At 34.3% G+C, this 20,108-nt stretch overlaps 3 protein-coding genes across 6 annotated transcripts in view; 1 reads left to right on the top strand and 2 right to left on the bottom strand.

The window, feature by feature from the left end:
- Positions 1 to 6,235, top strand: part of LOC135140734 (zinc finger protein 761-like) — a 33,716-nt gene extending 27,481 nt beyond the window's left edge. For 2 of the 3 annotated variants that reach the window (XM_064071403.1, XM_064071404.1), the window contains one exon: positions 4,006 to 6,235. In XM_064071403.1, the coding sequence (XP_063927473.1) occupies positions 4,015 to 5,649 (1,635 nt within the window). In that variant the 5' untranslated portion in view covers positions 4,006 to 4,014 and the 3' untranslated portion in view covers positions 5,650 to 6,235. Of the gene's footprint in view, positions 1 to 3,711; positions 3,954 to 4,005 lie in introns of those variants that run through there. The other variant, XM_064071402.1, reaches the window with a different exon arrangement.
- LOC135140744 (RE1-silencing transcription factor-like) overlaps positions 1 to 20,108 on the bottom strand; it is a 163,667-nt gene that overhangs the window by 59,793 nt on the left and 83,766 nt on the right. The window lies entirely within an intron of this gene.
- Positions 17,362 to 20,006, bottom strand: LOC135140677 (E3 SUMO-protein ligase ZBED1-like). Its single transcript, XM_064071319.1, has 3 exons — positions 19,652 to 20,006; positions 19,125 to 19,556; positions 17,362 to 19,073 (listed from the first exon to the last, which is right to left on the bottom strand). Exons 2-3 carry the CDS (start codon positions 19,546 to 19,548, stop codon positions 17,512 to 17,514), a joined length of 1,986 nt encoding a protein of 661 aa, XP_063927389.1. The 5' UTR covers positions 19,549 to 19,556; positions 19,652 to 20,006; the 3' UTR covers positions 17,362 to 17,511.

Raw genomic sequence — 20,108 nt, 5'->3', positions numbered from 1 at the left:
AAAAACGTGATTAGAATTAGTTTAATCGACCCAAAATTGGTGTCAAATTGTAGAAAATCTTGTGCTATTTACGATTCTGAAATCGCCATCCCGATATCTGGTCTAATGAACACGCGAAGTGAGTTCAAAATTTCCAAAAGTTTTCCAAAAACGTGATTAAAATTAGTTTAATCGACCCAAAATTGGTGTCAAATTGTAGAAAATCTTGTGCTATTAACGATTCTGAAATCGCCATCCCGATATCTCGTCTAACGAACACGAAAAGTGAGTTCAAAATTTCCAAAAATTTTCCAAAAACGTGATTAAAATTAGTTTAATCGACCCAAAATTGGTGTCAAATTGTAGAAAATCTTGTGCTATTTACGATTCTCAAATCGCCGTCGCCATATCTGGTCTAATAAACACGCAAATTGAGTTCAAAAATTCCAAAAATTTTCCAAAAAAGTGCTTAAAATTGGTTTAATTGACCCAAAATTGGTGTCAAATTGTAGATAATCTTCCGCTAGTTACGATTCCGAAATCGCCATCCCGATATTTGGTCTAACGAACACGCGAAGTGAGTTCAAAATTTCCAAAAATTTTCCAAAAACGTGATTAAAATTAGTTTAATCGACCCAAAATTGGTGTCAAATTGTAGAAAATCTTGTGCTATTTACGATTCTGAAATCGCCGTCCCGATATCTGGTCTAATAAACACACAAAGTGAGTTCAGAGTTTCCAAAAAAGTGGTTAAAATTGGTTTAATCGACCGAAAATTGGTGTCAAATTGTAGATAATCTTCCGCTAGTCACGATTCTGAAATGGCCGTCCCGATATCTGGTCTAATAAACACGCAAAATGAGTTCAAAATTTCCAAAAATTTTCCAAAAAAGTGGTTAAAATTGGTTTAATCGCCCCAAAATTGGTGTCAAATTGTAGATAATCATGTGCTAGTTACGATTCTGAAATCGGCCTCCCGATATCTGGTCTAATAAACATGCAAAGTGAGATCAAAATTTCCAAAAATTTTCCAAAAAAGTGGTTAAAATTGGTTAAATCGACCCAAAATTGGTGTCAAATTGTTGATAATCCTCTGCTAGTTACGATTCTGAAATGGCCGTCCCGATATCTGGTCTAATAAACACGCAAAGTGAGTTCAAAATTTCCAAAAATTTTCCAAAAAACTGGTTAAAATCCGTTTAATCAACCCAAAATTGGTGACAAATTGTAGAAAATCTTCTGCTAGTCGCGATTCTGAAATCGCCGTCCGGATATCTGGTCTAATAAACATGCAAAGTGAGTTCAAAATTTCCAAAAAAGTGGTTAAAATTGGTTAAATCGACCCAAAATTGGTGTCAAATTGTTGATAATCCTCTGCTAGTTACGATTCTGAAATCGCCGTCCCGATATCTGGTCTAATAAACACGCTAAGTGAGTTCAAAATTTACAAAAATTTTTCAAAAAAGTGGTTAAAATTTGTTTAATCGACCCAAAATTGGTGTCAAATTGTAGATAATCTTCCGCTAGTTACGATTCTGAAATCGCCGTCCCGATATCTGGTCTAATAAACACGCAAAATGAGTTCAAAATTTCCAAAAATTTACCAAAAAAGTGGTTAAAATTGGTTTAATCGACCCAAGATTGATGTGAAAATGTAGATAATCTTCGGCTAGTTACGATTCTGAAATCGCCCTTCCGATATCTAGTCTTATAAACACGCAAATTGAGTTCAAAATTTCCAAAAATTTTCCAAAAACGTGATTAAAATTAGTTTAATCGACCCAAAATTGGTGTCAAATTGTAGAAAATCTTGTGCTATTTACGATTCTGAAATCGCCGTCCCGATATCTGGTCTAATAAACACACAAAGTGAGTTCAGAGTTTCCAAAAAAGTGGTTAAAATTGGTTTAATCGACCGAAAATTGGTGTCAAATTGTAGATAATCTTCCGCTAGTCACGATTCTGAAATGGCCGTCCCGATATCTGGTCTAATAAACACGCAAAATGAGTTCAAAATTTCCAAAAATTTTCCAAAAAAGTGGTTAAAATTGGTTTAATCGCCCCAAAATTGGTGTCAAATTGTAGATAATCATGTGCTAGTTACGATTCTGAAATCGGCCTCCCGATATCTGGTCTAATAAACATGCAAAGTGAGTTCAAAATTTCCAAAAATTTTCCAAAAAAGTGGTTAAAATTGGTTAAATCGACCCAAAATTGGTGTCAAATTGTTGATAATCCTCTGCTAGTTACGATTCTGAAATGGCCGTCCCGATATCTGGTCTAATAAACACGCAAAGTGAGTTCAAAATTTCCAAAAATTTTCCAAAAAACTGGTTAAAATCCGTTTAATCAACCCAAAATTGGTGACAAATTGTAGAAAATCTTCTGCTAGTCGCGATTCTGAAATCGCCGTCCGGATATCTGGTCTAATAAACATGCAAAGTGAGTTCAAAATTTCCAAAAAAGTGGTTAAAATTGGTTTAATTGACCCAAAATTGGTGTCAAATTGTAGATAATCTTCCGCTAGTTACGATTCCGAAATCGCCGTCCCGATATCTGGTCTAATAAACACGCTAAGTGAGTTCAAAATTTCCAAAAATTTACCAAAAAAGTGATTAAAGTTGGTTTAATCGACCCAGAATTGCTGTCAAATTGTAGATAATCTTGTGCTAGTTACGATTCTGAATTCGCCCTTCCGATATCTAGTCTTATAAACACGCAAAATGAGTTCAAAATTTCCAAAAATTTACCAAAAAAGTGATGAAAGTTGGTTTAATCGACCCAGAATTGCTGTCAAATTGTAGATAATCTTGTGCTAGTTACGATTCTGAATTCGCCGTCCCCGATATCTGGTCTAATAAACACGCAAAATGAGTTCAAAATTTTCAAAAATTTACCAAAAAAGTGGTTAAAATTGGTTTAATCGACACAAAATTAGTGTCAAATTGTAGATAATCTTGTGCTAGTTACGATTCTGAAATCGCCGTCCCGATATCAGGTCTAATAAACACGCAAAGTGAGTTCAAAATTTCCAAAAATTTTCCAAAAAAGTGGTGAAAATAGAGTTAATCGAACGAAAATTGGTGTCGAATTGTAGATTATCTTCCGCTAGTTACGATTCTGAAATCGCCGTCCCGATATCTGGTCTAATAAACACGCAAAGTGAGTTCAAAATTTCCAAAAATTTTTGAAAAAAGTGGTTTTGAATTGGTTTAATCGCCCCAAAATTGGTGTCAAATTGTAGATAATCTTCTGCTAGTTACGATTCTGAAGTCGCCGTTCTGATATCTGGTCTAATAAACACGCAAAGTGAGTTCTAAATTTCCAAAAATTTTCCAAAAAAGTGGTTAAAATTGGTTAAATCGACCCAAAATTAGTGTCAAATTGTTGATAATCCTCTGCTAGTTACGATTCTGAAATGGCCGTCCCAATATCTGGTCTAATAAACACGCAAAGTGAGTTCAAACTTTGCAAAAATTTTCCAAAAAAGTGGTTAAAATTCGTTTAATCGACCGAAAATTGGTGTCAAATTGTAGATAATGTTCCGCTAGTTACGATTTTTAAAACACCTCTCAAAACTGCCGAGAATATTAACTAGCCATTAACATTTTCAGAAATAGTTTTATTAATAAATACGTTGTTATCGGGAAATTAGTGGACTCATTTAACAAGTGTAGCCAATAGATACCAATTTAAGTTACCAACTAGGGATATTTTCTATTGTGATTTTCTATTTGACAGTACCTCACCTAACCTAACCTTTAAAATGTGAACAAATAATAAATTTTGTAATTATTTAAGCCGGAAAATGATTACGTGTACTGTGAATTTATTGTGCTTTAGCTGAAACGTGAACAATCACGCCCTAACACCGTCTAATCTGGTCAAATTATACTGTTGAAGTCATTTTTTGCTTGAGAATGTTAGGTTAAAGTTTCATAACCTTTTTGTAAGAGTCGTGGACGGATATTTTGGTAACTAAAATTGCATTCCCTTCCCCAGTGTAATACTAATAAGACGTTTTAGGCAACCAAAATGTCAACTTTGGAGTATTCCGAATCTGTTCGACCATGGGGAAGATCTTCATGGAAAAACGTCCACAACTGCAAACTGTGTCCCTATTTTACAACATCGGTGTTCTTTATGGTGAACCACGTGCGACGACACCGTTTATCTCAGGAAAAATATACGTGCGAAAACGCCAAAATCGAAGAGTATCATTGTAAAGACTGCGATTTTAAAACGGAACTAACGATTCTGTTCAAACAACACATTAATAAAAATCACGGTGTTAAAGACGAATCTATGGACGATTTATCACTTCAGGACTTCAGTGTACGAAATTACGTTTGCGAAAAGTGCGGTTTTGAAACAAATTTGTTGTTAAAGTGGGGTGAACATACTTCAGATTGCAGGGGAAAAAAAGAAAATCTAGCAAGTGTGAGTTCTGTGAAAGAGAATACAAATATTTTCCATTTCAAGAAAATTGACGGAAAACGTTGGTATTATTGTACGAAATGTTCCCACAAATCTAGACATAAAGGTAATTTTAAACATCATATGAGTAAACATGATTTAAACAAACAGTATGTGTGTGATAAGTGTCCATTTAAAACCAAATGGAAAGGAAATCTAAGCAGGCACATAAAACAAAACCATTTATTAGAGGAACGAGATGTTGAATGGCACAAATGTGAAAAATGTCCTTACAAAACTGTAGTCAAAAGTCGTTTAACTGTACACATAAACAACTTACACTTGAAAGAAGAAGAAGGTAAATGGTATCATTGCAATGAGTGTCCATATAAAACTAGGTCTAAAGTTAGTTTAAAGAGTCACGCAAATTTCAAACATGGAACGTGGCACAAATGCGAACAGTGCGAATTTAAAACAAGGGACGAAAGATCTTTAAGCCACCACAAGAAAGTGGTGCATTTAAAGAAACAAAATGCTGAAAAGCGTGAATCATTTAAAACCGAAAATTCGTTTCACTCGAACAATGAAGACCTCAAAAATAAGTGCTACGAATGTAAATATTGCCCATTCAAAACTAAATGGGAGTGGCATTTAAAAAAACATATAATTTCGCAACATTTGGATGACAAAGAAATTAAATGGTACCAATGTGACAAATGTCCGTTCAAAACTAAAATTAATTCAAGTTTAAAGAAACACAGAGATGTTCAGCATTCAGAAGAAGCAGAGTGGTATGAATGTGCCAAGTGTACGTATAAAACGAAAGTAAGAGGCAGTTTAATACGGCATGTACAGGTTCATTTTGACATCAAACCATATAAGTGTGAATACTGTCCATATAAAACCAAACGTCGTTGTTATTTAAAGATTCATATAAGTAAGCTCCACAAAAAGCAGACCTATTCAGATGGCAAAGATGTTAAATGGTACAAGTGTGAAAAATGTTCTTTCAAAACTAGAAGAAAATATTGTTTAAAAGGTCACATAACCAACATACACTTGAATGAAGAAGACATCAAATGGCATCATTGTAATGAATGTCCATATAAGGCAAAACGTTCATATCAATTAAAACGTCATGTAATCTGTAGACATTTGAATGAAGAAGAAATCAAGTGGTACGAGTGCGAATATTGTCCGCATAAGGCGAAACGCAAGGACTATTTAACGAATCATATGAATACATGTCATTAAAAAAAAACTGACGCTAATAATGCAAATGCGATCAGTGTCCTTACAAAAGCAAATTCATATAATTTCTTTATAAACACAAAGAAAAATGACATAAATATGATTTAATTTAGTTTGGTGTAGAGTGAGTGGTATTAAGTGTATTGTATACATGCGATTACGGTTTTGTGTTTAAAGAAATTTGCCTTATTTTATGACAATTTTTTCATTAAAATTGAGAAAAAACTAAACTTCTTATTCTCCACGTTAAATAAATATAATGCCTCAAAAAAAATATATTTCCGTAACACGTATATGCGAACCATCAAGTTTCCTCAATGATGTCATCAGGTCATACATATACGCTTATTAGCATCACAGTGTTTGTTATTTTATTATCTAATCAATCGAAAATTGATATCAAATTGTAGATAATCTACAGCTAGTTACGATTCTGAAATCGCCGTGCCGATGTCTGGTCTAATAAACACGCAAAGTGAGTTCAAAATTTCAAGAAATTTTCCAAAAAAGTGGTTATAATTGGTTTAACCGACCCAAAATTGGTGTCAAATTGTAGATAATCTTCAGCTAGTTACGATTCTGAAATCGCCGTCCCGATATCTGGTCTAAAAAACACGCAAAGTGAGTTAAAAATTTCCAACAATTTTCCAAAAAAGTGGTTAAAATTGGTGTCAAATTGTAGAGAATCTTCTGCTAGTTACGATTCTGAAATCGCCGTGCCGATGTCTGGTCTAATAAACACGCAAAGTGAGTTCAAAATTTCCAAAAATTTTCCAAAAAAGTGGTTAAAATTGTTTTAATCGACCCAGAATTGGTGTCAAATTGTAGATAATAAGAATAAGAATAAGTTTATTGCACAACTAGAGCAGCGTACAAAAAGTTAGAATGCAGGCTAACCCTGATACTAAAACGATTCTGACTCATACCTACACACATTAAACATACAATATACAATTAGAATACGTAAATACGTAAAATAAATAAAACAACCTAACAAACATAGTCAAACTTAAAATCGACGAACATTAACATTTATGTCGTGACCATTTAAAATATCAGACTTAATTCTCTTTTTGATACAAGAACTGGATGCATTTAAATATAAAAAAAAATATTGTTAATATGTGATGCTAAGTAGGAGAAAGACGACTGAAACTTTGCAGTTCTGTGAACAGGAATTGTTAAGTTTGATGGATTATGAATAAGAGCAGCGGACAGTCGTTTTATAGTTTTATTAAATAAATAACAAGTGTGTTCTAGAGCGAGTATGATATTATGACCGTTAGGTCCAGAGATTGAAGACTATGTTAACCGCTTGAAGAGTGCTTGAAGAGTGAATGATGAATAGTGAATGATGTTCCCTGTGTTTCAAGGTGGTGGTGGCCCTGGCCCCACCCTTACGGGTGGAGAGGGGTGAAACAGGTCCCCGCCAGAGGCACTAACATACCCCCCGCCTTGAAACAATTACATTGTTTTAATACCAAATAATAGAATGTTAGAGTGATAACATGATATCATAATGATCAATTCAAATGAGAATACATGAGTAAGATTTACTACAATTAACATTGTATAGAATGGATTAACAGTGATTATCCAATATGGGTAGTAAACTAAGAATAGCGATTTACAACAAGTTGCCCACATACAATAAGAATGAATGTAATTTATAGGTACTTGGAATACACCAGAAAGAGAGATTTACAACTCTTTATCAGGTACAATACGAGTGGACAAACTTTATTTACAATAGTGTGTAGATAACCAGAACCCGAATTAGTAAATGGACAAGCCGTTTCCGAATAGGCGCACTTTATGATGCAATTTCGACACTGCACTACGCGAACAAGATCGTCTTTGCCGCGATGCACTTGCACTATTCGTTGTAATAGCCACCGCAACGGGTGCCGGTTGTCTTCTTTGATCGGTAGTACCAGCGCTCCAGTGCCGGGCACGTTTCTTGAGAGGGTTTGCCACCTGGATCTCCCCTGCAGCGTCGTATGATATTCCACTGACCAGCGCTTCCAAAAATGTTGGCGGCAGGATTCACTCAATTGCCAACGGGAAAGCATATTGACAGGAGTGTGGTCCTTTTCTATTGGAGTTGTCAATGGATGGCCAACGAGACAATGTCCCGGAGTCAGTGCGGCTAACTTCGTAACGTCGCTGGAAAGCGGCGTCACAGGGTGCGAATTCAGGACAGCTTCAATCCTGACCAAAAGCGCATGCATCACCTCGTACGTTAGATGGTTGTATCCGATAATGAGCTGGATGTGAGTTTTTACGAATTTAATCCACGCTACCCACAAACCACCAAAATTGGGCCCACGCGGGGGAATTAAAGTACATTGGATGTATTCTGGTTTTAGCTTATTCTGAAATTCTTTCCCTAATAGCAATTCGCTTAGCTTGCGCTTAGTACTTACGAAATTTGTGACGTCGTGAGAGTGAAGCCAAACGCACCGGTACATTTTCGATACGTCGCATGTGAGGACATGAATTAACGTAGTTAAAAGTTCGGGTTGAAAAACGGGGCCGGTTAATAAGTTGTCATTTAGGCTTAAATTGTTTGAGCTAAGATTTGAACGGTCAACAACCTCGCAGCGTTTAATGGAAGAAATGTAGGGATTGTAAAGACAATTGTGTGGCAGGTAACTAGGATTATTTAAAGAATTTCCGTTAAGTACCTTCAGGTGTACAAGGTCTAGGTACTTCCTTAGAAAGATAATAAAACCCTCGGTCAGTTTATGATTACGACCCTCTGCGGACCATAACGGTTGGAGAACCCCTTCTAGGGAATTTCTTAATTGAGGTGGATTTTTGAAATAAGGGACGGTGGAACGACCCAACTTTTGCGAAAAGAGGAGTTTAATTACGAAACGACCATCGGGTGAATGGCCGCTGGTATTTTGAAAAGGGGTTGCACAAAGAGAGGTTTTAAAACCTTTGCTTAATAACCCGCTTCCGGTTTTGACGGTTTCAACTTCCAAGAAATGAGAAATAATTTTGCTCAAACTAATCTTGCGATGACGGGAATTTCTTAAATGCCCAAAACTGCCATTAAGAATCAACCCCAGCGCGGTATTTTGAAGCGCCGGTGGATTTTTCATAAAATGATTTTGTATTTTAAGTTCGGCATTTTCTGAATGTTTGTTCTTATCAAGAATTGCTACGATTGACGTATCGATGCTATGAATATGTAATTCCACAGACTTGCCCAAATTTTCGGTGATGAATTGAGATTGACTCCCGATATCCAAGAAAACGCGACATTCTTTTACTTTACCTGATTGGCCCATTACGCGAATCAAACCGGTGGATAAAAGTACACTAGACGGAATAGCTAAATTACATTTCGAGGTGTCTTCAGGATTATCGGAATCCTCATCTGGTTTATTTTTGATTTCATTCTTGGGAAGGTTTGTTTCTGTGTGCAAAAGCGTGTGGTGCTTCTTATGACATTGTTTACAACGCCTAGATATGTAACAATTTTTCGCGACGTGATTACTTCTTAAACAATTGAAGCAACGATTCATTTTCTTTATTTGTTCCACTCTATCGTTGGGCGTTAAACTTGAAAAATTTGTACAATTGAATATGTTGTGCATTTGGGAACATATAAAACACGGGATTGATTGATTATTGCTTACTTGTACCTTGTTTGTGTTTGATCTTAATGATTTACCCAAATATTTGGTTTTGGATTCACATTGTTTACCGGTATCCAATAATGAGCTACAATCTTTCAAATTATCTGTATGATTTTTTATTGGAACTAACGCGGTGTCTGATTTTGGATTGGATGTGCTATCTATTTTAGTTTGGGACATGCCCACAGAGTTGCAAGAATTATTATCAGGATGATTTTTCGGTTTGTTGGATATTGAATTTGATAATAATTTGTGAGAATTCGGTATTAACTTATGCGTTTCTGAAATAATGACTTTTTTGTTGTCGATAGTTTTATAATTAATGAATAGTGCAGGGGTAAACCGCACCTTAACTGGAGCATTGGTAGACTTATGAAGTTTAATGGGTTCTCCATTTAGCATGTTGTCCACTTTTATGGGTTTTAGATTTTCACAACGTTTTTCGAGATGAGCATTGTTAGTATTTACATTAAACGAATTCGGGAAAGGAAGATGATACAACAAATCGGCTTTTTTGATTAGAGCAGTATATAATTCCGATATTTCATGGATATAGGTTTGCACGGGTCCGAGATTATAAACTGCGGGTTTGTTAGATTCTTCGCTACTCGTGTCATCTAAAAATACCACGATTTCCGATTTATGTTCAACTATAAGATTTTGTACGTTAGATTGTACCCGTTTCAAATCTTCCAACCTGCATCTTAACTCGCCTATTTTTTGGTGGTTTGTAACTTCCGAGATGAACTCCGCATGTGAATGTATATCATTAACAAGAACGATAAATTTCCAGAGAGATTCGTTATTCGACATCGTCAGTACGAGAATAATGAACTACGCAAAATGGACAAAACTAAAGCCTACCTGAGTTTCTTGATGAATGACCCTCGATGATTTGCACTGCACTCGCGGCCGTTACCGATTTTTGAATACTTGATGATTTAGGTGGAATGTTGAATTCCAAGCCACGATGATTTATCGAACTACACTTATCACTTATCACTGTTACTGATTTACTGTCGCTGATCCGGCTCGAAGGACCATGTTAAGTTTGATGGATTATGAATAAGAGCAGCGGACAGTCGTTTTATAGTTTTATTAAATAAATAACAAGTGTGTTCTAGAGCGAGTATGATATTATGACCGTTAGGTCCAGAGATTGAAGACTATGTTAACCGCTTGAAGAGTGCTTGAAGAGTGAATGATGAATAGTGAATGATGTTCCCTGTGTTTCAAGGTGGTGGTGGCCCTGGCCCCACCCTTACGGGTGGAGAGGGGTGAAACAGGTCCCCGCCAGAGGCACTAACAGGAATCTCGAGTCGTTGATCAACATGTCTTAAGTCTCTTATATTTATTTCATTTCTTTTAATCATTTTAGCAAAAAGATATTCAGGAACATGAGTTTCTAGAATCTTTTTAATGAAATTTACGTAAAGTAAGAAACGCTGTTCATTTAGCTTAAGTTCTTTTAAAAGTTTTATATATGGTGATTAAATGTTGAAATCTCGGTACGTTAATAATAAATCTCACACAACTATTTTGAATTTTTTGTAGTTTGATTTTGTCATACTCCGACAGACACGGACCATAGACTTGTGTACAAAAATTTAAGTTAGACAATACTATTGATTTAACTAAAATGAGTTTAGTGTCCTGATCTAAAGATTGTCTGAGAGGAGCAAGCTGCTTTAGTTGAAAATTACTTGAACGCCATAATGTAGAAACATGTTGTGAAAAATTCAGACATGAATCAAGGATTACACCTAAATTTTTAACAACACTTTCACAGGGAATTTGTTGTTCGTTAATGACTAAATTAAGATGAATGTTTGCCGTTAAAGTAGAGGAACCGAATATTATATTTTTACATTTTTTAGTGTTTAAATAAAAAGAATTGCAAGCAGTCCATTGAAAAATTTCTGCCAAATCTTCATTAATCTAAAGCCTAAATACATTTGAATATCATCAGCGTACAAGTGCAAGGTACAGTATTTAGGCACAAACTGAATATCGGATATAAATACTGAAAACAAGAGAGGACCTAAAATCGATCCCTGTGGAACTCCTCTTTTAATGTCACGAGTGGAAGAAGTGTCTTGACCTGTGACAGAGTTTATGCGACTAACCTGTTTTCTATTGTGCAAATAATTATTAAACCATTTTAAGGTAGAATTAGTTACACCGTAATAAGATAATTTTTCCAACAAGCAATATTTATTATTTGAAAATACTCTTTAAGTTGTTTATACATGAGCGATTCCGAAATTAATAACATAATTGGTTGTATAATTATCGTAAGTCATTTAATTCATTAACCTTAGATTGCTTGGGAATGGGTGTCACACATGATGTTTTCCATAGACTTGGTACAATACCGTTTTCAAAGCAGATGTTAATTATATGTGTCAAAGGTGCGCATACGAAAGGTAGCGAGAGTTGTAACATCTTAGCTGATATACCATCATGACCTGTCAAAGAGGGTTTTAACTTGAGAACTACATCCCTTACAGTTTCCTGATCTACAGGCGAATATTCAAATTTGTGGTTTTCAGAAACATTTGCACAATGAAGATATTCACGAAAAGAAAATGAAGCAGAAGTTTTTGGCACAGAGTCAACAAAAAAATTGTTTATAACATTAACATCCGAAAATTCAGGTGGAATAGAATTTTTAAGCTGTTTGGTATTAATAACATCCCAGTTTCTCAAATTTGCCCAAAAGAGCTTAGGATTTTTCGTGCAATTCTTCCTAAAATTGAACACTAAAAAATGTCGTTTCTCTTGCTTAAGAACAAAATTGTAGTAGTTCCTAATCTGACAATAGTATTTTCTAGCTACAATTGACCGAGACTGACAAAAACGACTCCGCGCTCTTTGTTTTAATTTTTTTAAGCGTCTTAAATTAGGTTTTATTAAAAACTGTTAAAGGAGCATGAATATCAAATAAGTTTAAAAGGCAGCAATTAAAATAGTTGACTTTATCATCGATATTTTTGATCACATAAATGCAGTTCCAGTCAATGTTTTTAGCATCATCATAGAATGTTGCTAAATCGAAATGTTTGTAAGTTCTAATAATTTTAACATGTGACTGAGAATTATCTGAAAAACAAATTAGACAATTAACACAGTGATGATCTGAAGGAAGAAAATCAGAAACCCAAGAGCTAATAACATTCATGTTACTGTTAGTTATAATTAGGTCAAGTAAGGATTCACAACCGTCGGTGACTCTAGTGGGTTCGTTAATTAATTGAATACAATCTAACTCATATAAAAGATCCTAAACATATCTACTTGCAGAGTCAACAGTAAGCATATCTATATTGAAATCTCCCAACAGAATAAAATTAGAAAAATTATTTAACAACAAAAAAGTGATTCCATCATAAGTATTATCATACTGGCGTACGAATAACTGGGGGGTCTATAGAACTCACCTACCACTAGACATTGACTACCTACTTTAATTTTAACCAGGATAAAATTAATATCTCCATATTTACTAGTATTATTAATAAATTCTAAAATTTCCTAGTGATAATTAGATTTAACGTATAAAACGACACCACCACCAAGAGAATTACGGTCACTCCTAGCCATATTGTACCCGGAAACAACAAAGTGAGCTCTGCACCAGGTTTCACTTACACCGATAGCGAAGTAATCATTTTCACATACAAAGTCCTTAAATTCATACATCTTATTATACGCAATGATCTTGCATTAATGTAACAAACTGACATTTCCCTAGAAGGACAATCTTGTTCTACGAAATTTGCGGGGGAAGCACCGTTTGCGAAAAAACTTATTAATGGTTACACCGTTAGGCCAAAACTCCGAGTTCATAACTGTTTCGGTCAGAGAGGCAGGAATTGTAATTTTAAAAGAAGAGTAGACTTCTGGCATTTTTGAATTAAGCTTTTCGCATGTCACTTAAGATGCTTGACATGAAAGTAATTAAGCTGTTTACATCAGTATCTGGATGAAGTCGGCTAACATGAAAAACAGCTGTAGTTTTCTTGATTTTGGGGACACCAGTTAAAGATGTACTAAACGACTTTCCAACAATAGGTTTGGATTTGACAGTAGTAGCATAAGAGCTTTTACGACCAACAGTAGTATCAGAGCTTTCACGACCAACAGCAGTATCAGAGCTTTCATGATTCTTACTTTTACCATGGGATGAGACATTCTCCCTATTTTTCTGGGACACCAAAGTAACATTGACCGGGTCAACTTTAAGATTTTCTTTGCGACTAGCACCTGCGATTGATAACGAAGTGGTTAAAATTTGTTTAATCGACCCAAAATTGGTGTCAAATTGTAGATAATCTTCCGCTAGTTACGATTCTGAAATCGCCCTCCCGATATCTACTCTAATAAACACGCAAAATGAGTTCAAAATTTCCAAAAATTTACCAAAAAAGTGATTAAAGTTGGTTTAATTGACCCAAAATTGATGTGAAAATGTAGATAATCTTCTGCTAGTTACGATTCTGAAATCGCCGTCCCTATATCTGGTCTAATAAACACGCAAAGTGAGTTCAAAATTTCCAAAAATTTTCCAAAAAAGTGGTTAAAATTGGTTTAATCGACCCAAAATTGATGTGAAAATGTTAATGATAAAATGATAATCTTCGGCTAGTTACGATTCTGAAATCGCCCTTCCGATATCTAGTCTTATAAACACGCAAAATGAGTTCAAAATTTCCAAAAATTTACCAAAAAAGTGATTAAAGTTGGTTTAATCGACCCAGAATTGGTGTCAAATTGTGGATAATCTTCCGCTAGTTAAGATTCTGAAATCGCCGTCCCGATATCTGGTCTAATAAACACGCAAAATGAGTTCAAAATTTCCAAAAATTTACCAAAAAAGTGATTAAAGTTGGTTTAATCGACCCAGAATTGCTGTCAAATTGTAGATAATCTTGTGCTAGTTACGATTCTGAATTCGCCGTCCCCGATATCTGGTCTAATAAACACGCAAAATGAGTTCAAAATTTTCAAAAATTTACCAAAAAAGTGGTTAAAATTGGTTTAATCGACACAAAATTAGTGTCAAATTGTAGATAATCTTGTGCTAGTTACGATTCTGAAATCGCCGTCCCGATATCAGGTCTAATAAACACGCAAAGTGAGTTCAAAATTTCCAAAAATTTTCCAAAAAACGTGTGAAAATAGAGTTAATCGAACGAAAATTGGTGTCGAATTGTAGATTATCTTCCGCTAGTTACGATTCTGAAATCGCCGTCCCGATATCTGGTCTAATAAACACGCAAAATGAGTTCAAAATTTCCAAAAATTTTCCAAAAAAGTGGTTAAAATTGGTTTAATCGACCCAAAATTGGTGTCGAATTGTAGATTATCTTCCGCTAGTTACGATTCTCAAATCGCCCTGCCGATATCTGGTCTAATAAACACGCAAAATGAGTTCAAAATTTCCAAAAATTTTCGAAAAAAGTGGTTAAAGTTGGTTTAATTGACCCAAAATTGATGTGAAAATGTAGATAATCTTCTGCTAGTTACGATTCTGAAATCGCCGTCCCTATATCTGGTCTAATAAACACGCAAAGTGAGTTCAAAATTTCCAAAAATTTTCCAAAAAAGTGGTTAAAATTGGTTTAATCGACCCAAAATTGATGTGAAAATGTAGATAATCTTCGGCTAGTTACGATTCTGAAATCGCCCTTCCGATATCTATCTTATAAACACGCAAAATGAGTTCAAAATTTCCAAAAATTTACCAAAAAAGTGATTAAAGTTGGTTTAATCGACCCAGAATTGCTGTCAAATTGTAGATAATCTTGTGCTAGTTACGATTCTGAATTCGCCGTCCCCGATATCTGGTCTAATAAACACGCAAAATGAGTTCAAAATTTTCAAAAATTTACCAAAAAAGTGGTTAAAATTGGTTTAATCGACACAAAATTAGTGTCAAATTGTAGATAATCTTGTGCTAGTTACGATTCTGAAATCGCCGTCCCGATATCAGGTCTAATAAACACGCAAAGTGAGTTCAAAATTTCCAAAAATTTTCCAAAAAAGGTGTGAAAATAGAGTTAATCGAACGAAAATTGGTGTCGAATTGTAGATTATCTTCCGCTAGTTACGATTCTGAAATCGCCGTCCCGATATCTGGTCTAATAAACACGCAAAGGAAGTTCAAAATTTCCAAAAATTTTCCAAAAAAGTGGTTAAAATTGGTTAAATCGACCCAAAATTAGTGTCAAATTGTTGATAATCCTCTGCTAGTTACGATTCTGAAATGGCCGTCCCAATATCTGGTCTAATAAACACGCAAAGTGAGTTCAAACTTTGCAAAAATTTTCCAAAAAAGTGGTTAAAATTCGTTTAATCGACCGAAAATTGGTGTCAAATTGTAGATAATGTTCCGCTAGTTACGATTTTTAAAACACCTCTCAAAACTGCCGAGAATATTAACTAGCCATTAACATTTTCAGAAATAGTTTTATTAATAAATACGTTGTTATCGGGAAATTAGTGGACTCATTTAACAAGTGTAGCCAATAGATACCAATTTAAGTTACCAACTAGGGATATTTTCTATTGTGATTTTCTATTTGACAGTAGGGATGGGCAGATTCGGTCATCACTACGAACGGATCGTTCATCGTTCGGTCCTTACGAAGACCCGGTCGTCAAATGTCGTTCATTTCGTTCATTTCGTTCATTTCGTTCATTTCGTTCACTTCGTTCACCGTTCACTTCGTTCTTAATCATTGAAGGCTCAGGGATCTATTGATGAATCATTCGGTCTTTCGGCTCTTCGGTCAATGGTCTTAGTTTCCCTTTTGCTTGAATCCGATCACTTTATAGGGAAGGTCATGCTCAGAACTATCGCATAGGTATTCGAAAAAAAAAACCCCGGCCCATTGAGCTGCCTTTTTTTTTCGAATACTGCATTGTGTGATACGTCAAATTAAATCGTTTGAAATATACCATGATCTGATTCGAAAAATTAATGATTTAACGTTTATTTGGTTTTGTCTACATTTAATTTTTTTTAATGCCTCCCATTTTTTTTAGACATTCATGTAACGATTTTTTTCTGAATTCTGTGATGTATAAATAATAATTTAATATTTAAAAAAAGTAACTTGAATTTGTGGACGCAAATAATTGTGTTAATAAATACATCAATAGCACTTTTGACACAAAAATTAAATTTGTTTTTATCACAGCTTCCAAGCAACTTTTGAGTAAAATATGGCATATGCTAAATCAAAGAATTAAAAAAAAACTAGAAGAATCTCTATACAATGTATACGGTGTATTAAAAAAAAGTTGAATGTCATAGATAAAAACAAATGAACGTTAAATGTTAAATATTCTTAATTAATCAGGTCGTAGCATATTCAAACGATTTAATTTGACGTCACACAATCCTGTATTCTAAAAAAATAACACGGATTTTTTTTTTATTAATAATCATTATAATAGTAATAATAATTCTTAATTTACATTTATTTTTTTAGTTTCTAATGTTCAGACGTTTATGAACATTGTATATTAGTTATCGTCATAAATTGTCATTTTTGTTCCCGGTTCCTAATTTAAATTCATACTACTGGAATTAATCTGTCTGGAAAACTTACGTTCTTACTTAATTTCATAAATAGCATAGCATGTGCTCCTAGTATTGGATACAGAACATAGAACTGTGCTGGAGCCATGATTCAAAGATCGAACGGAACCAAGATCCAGTCGTGACAATGTGAACGGTGAACGAGTGAACGAGTGAACGAAATGAACGAAAGAACGACTAGTTTGCGTTGGGAACGATTTCGGTCACTCGTTCATTCGAACGACCCGTTCAATTTGATTCGTTCGTTCGCGAACGACACCTCTCTATTTGACAGTACCTCACCTAACCTAACCTTTAAAATGTGAACAATAGTGATGCGACTTTGGTCCGAAAAACATCGAATCGATAAATCGATAAAGTTTGATTAGACCATTAATCGATTCAATTAATCACAAATCAAAATAATCGATTCGATTAAATCGTTTTGTGGAAAATGTTAAAAAAAGTTCCAACATTGTCATAAACTTTAATTGGAGTAAAAAAATAAAAAATTTGTGAACATTTTAAATGAAAATAAACTTAATACAATAAAATACAAAATCAATAATATTCAGTCGTAAACATAAAAATTAAATTTATCTCTTAAAACAAAAATATAATTGTAAATTATTCAAACCAGTACTTATCTTCAATACTGCTCAGGAATATTAAGTTTGACAAATGTGGTCCTGTTAGTCTAGACCGTTTGTCTGCTAAGATCTCTCCCGCTCTACTAAACAGTCTCTCACATGGTACGGATGTACCAACAACTGACAAATACTTGGTTGCAATTTTATACAATTCAGGAAACGCTATCTTTAACTGCTTAAAATACTGAATTGGATCATCATTTCGAGCAATAATCGATTGGTCTAAGTACTGCTTCAATTCTGTTGGCAAACCATTTCCACTATTTACATCTGAAATTCGAGATTCTTTACTAACAACCAAATTTTCATGAATATTCCATATATCATTACTATTATCAGAAACTGGTTTAAAAAATCCTTCAGAGTCTACCTCCCTTGTTTTTGTTGGAAACATTTTTGATATAATATTTAATGTATTTGATAACGATCGTGCGCTTTCAAAATGTATTTTCTTAAACCGAGGGTCAATAACAGTTGCTACTGCTAATATTTCATTTCTCTCAATAAAAGATTCCTCAGAATAGAAACGTTTCTGTACTTCATTACCCAAATTTGTGATGAGCTCTTTCCCAAACTCAGTAGAACCATCCAAACGATTTAAGGACAATTTTAAACAATGTGCCAGAGGAATTATTTTGCTTGCTGTTACATATTTTTCACCTGAAATTTCTGTAGTAAGTAATTGAAATGGCTTTAAAATTAAAACAACTTCTTCTAAAATTTCAATTTCATCATGATTAACCATAGTTGGATTTTTGTAATTAAATAGCACTGAACTTATGTAAGTTGCCAACAATAAAAATCTCTGCAACATTAGGTACGTTGAATTCCAACGAGTTTCACACTGCTGGATTAGCTTCAACGTTTTATTATTTGGCGCCCCATTTTGGATTTGTTGAGACTTCAATTCCTCAGTTGCCTTGGTGCTATGTTTAAAAAAGGCAACAATCTCTTTAACCTTATTGATAATATCACTTAGATGAGTTGTAAGTTTTAAGGCGTTTGTAACTACTAAGTTCAGTGTATGAGCGAAGCAGGGAAGATGTTTTTTTTTTCCAAAACAAAGGTATGCCCCCTTCACAACATTGCTTCCATTGTCCGTTACAATAGCCGTTACTTTTTCCTTGTCAATATTCCACTGCACACATAAATCATTTAATTTTTCACATATATATTCACCGGTGTGACTTTTTTCTAACATAATCACACCAATATTCACAGACTTTAATTCACCCATGTTAAAAAAGTGTACGGTGATTCCCATAAAACTTCGAGTGTTGAAAGAATCAGTCCATATATCCGTTGTTATTGTGAAATTTAAAACATTCTTAAAATCTTCTTTAATTTGAGAGCTAATAACTTCATACCGTTCATCCATCATATTCGTGAAAGTTTTTCGGCATGGTAGTTTGTACAGTGGAAGTGTAGTTTGTAAAAACTTCTTAAACCCTTTATTTTCTACAGTTTTCAGTGGCATGTTATCTACAGCCAGCATATACAAAATGGCATTTGTAATCTTACTGGCATTTCTACCACCTTCTAAAATTTAAATAAATTTTGTAATATAAATTGCTCAATTATTGAACAAACCTGTATATGAAGATACTTCTTCAAACACTTCAGTAACTTTTTTCTGTTTTCCTTTGATATGTGAAAATGATGAGCTATCCAAGATGCTTAAAGTTGTTGCTTCTGATAAATTCGATATATTATCACAACTTCTTTCAATTGTCCTGCTACCACTGCACCCAGGTTCGGATTGAATAATAGGGGATGTGGGCTTCTCGAAACATTGTCTTTTTTTACATGGCTCCTCTTGCTCTGATTTTGATTCTACATTCATTATCGATTTCTGATTCAAAGGGATCATAGGATGCTTCCTTTTCATGTGGCTGAGCAAATTAGTAGTATTACTATGATTTTTAACTATTTTGAGACAAAATCTACATCTTGAGGATATTGCATCGATTTTTGTAAAATATCGTTTAATAGATTTGGACGTTGGCATCGACATCCTAATATCTAAAATATTGAAAAAATATAAAATCGTGGTTTACCTAAACTCTACGAACAAAAAATCTGGCAAGATTAATACACGGATTAATAATTTTACTTACAAAAAAGGGGGATTTTACCACTTCCGCCAAATCTTCAATCTAGGCATTTCAGTATTTCACATGCACATACGATGATTTTACAAATGTGGGATGTAGGCACGATGTAGGTAACCATAGCAACAGCAAAACCAAAGAACCACACACAGAACAACATTCAATGCACAGCACGGTAACCAGTACCACGCAAATGTGGCTAAAGTCACTAGATTTTTCTAAACGGGTATTGATTTTTTTAGCCGATTCTCGTAAAAAATAATCGATTTAAATATTAATCGAAGTTTAAAATATCTACAGAAAATCGATTCTTTAGTATGAGATACAATCGATTATTCAAGAATCGAATCGATTTTTCACATCACTAGTGAACAAATAATAAATTTTGTAATTATTTAAGCCGGAAAATGATTAGGTAAAATTTTACAAAGAGCACTTCTCGATTTCGTACAAACTGTTTGCA

The sequence above is a fragment of the Zophobas morio genome, unplaced genomic scaffold, assembly GCF_036711695.1.
Source record: "Zophobas morio isolate AGI-343-1 ecotype UQ-CSIRO unplaced genomic scaffold, CSIRO_AGI_Zmor_V1 ptg000040l, whole genome shotgun sequence".
Classification (NCBI taxonomy): domain Eukaryota; kingdom Metazoa; phylum Arthropoda; class Insecta; order Coleoptera; family Tenebrionidae; genus Zophobas; species Zophobas morio.
This window is presented reverse-complemented; position numbering and strand designations above follow the sequence as displayed.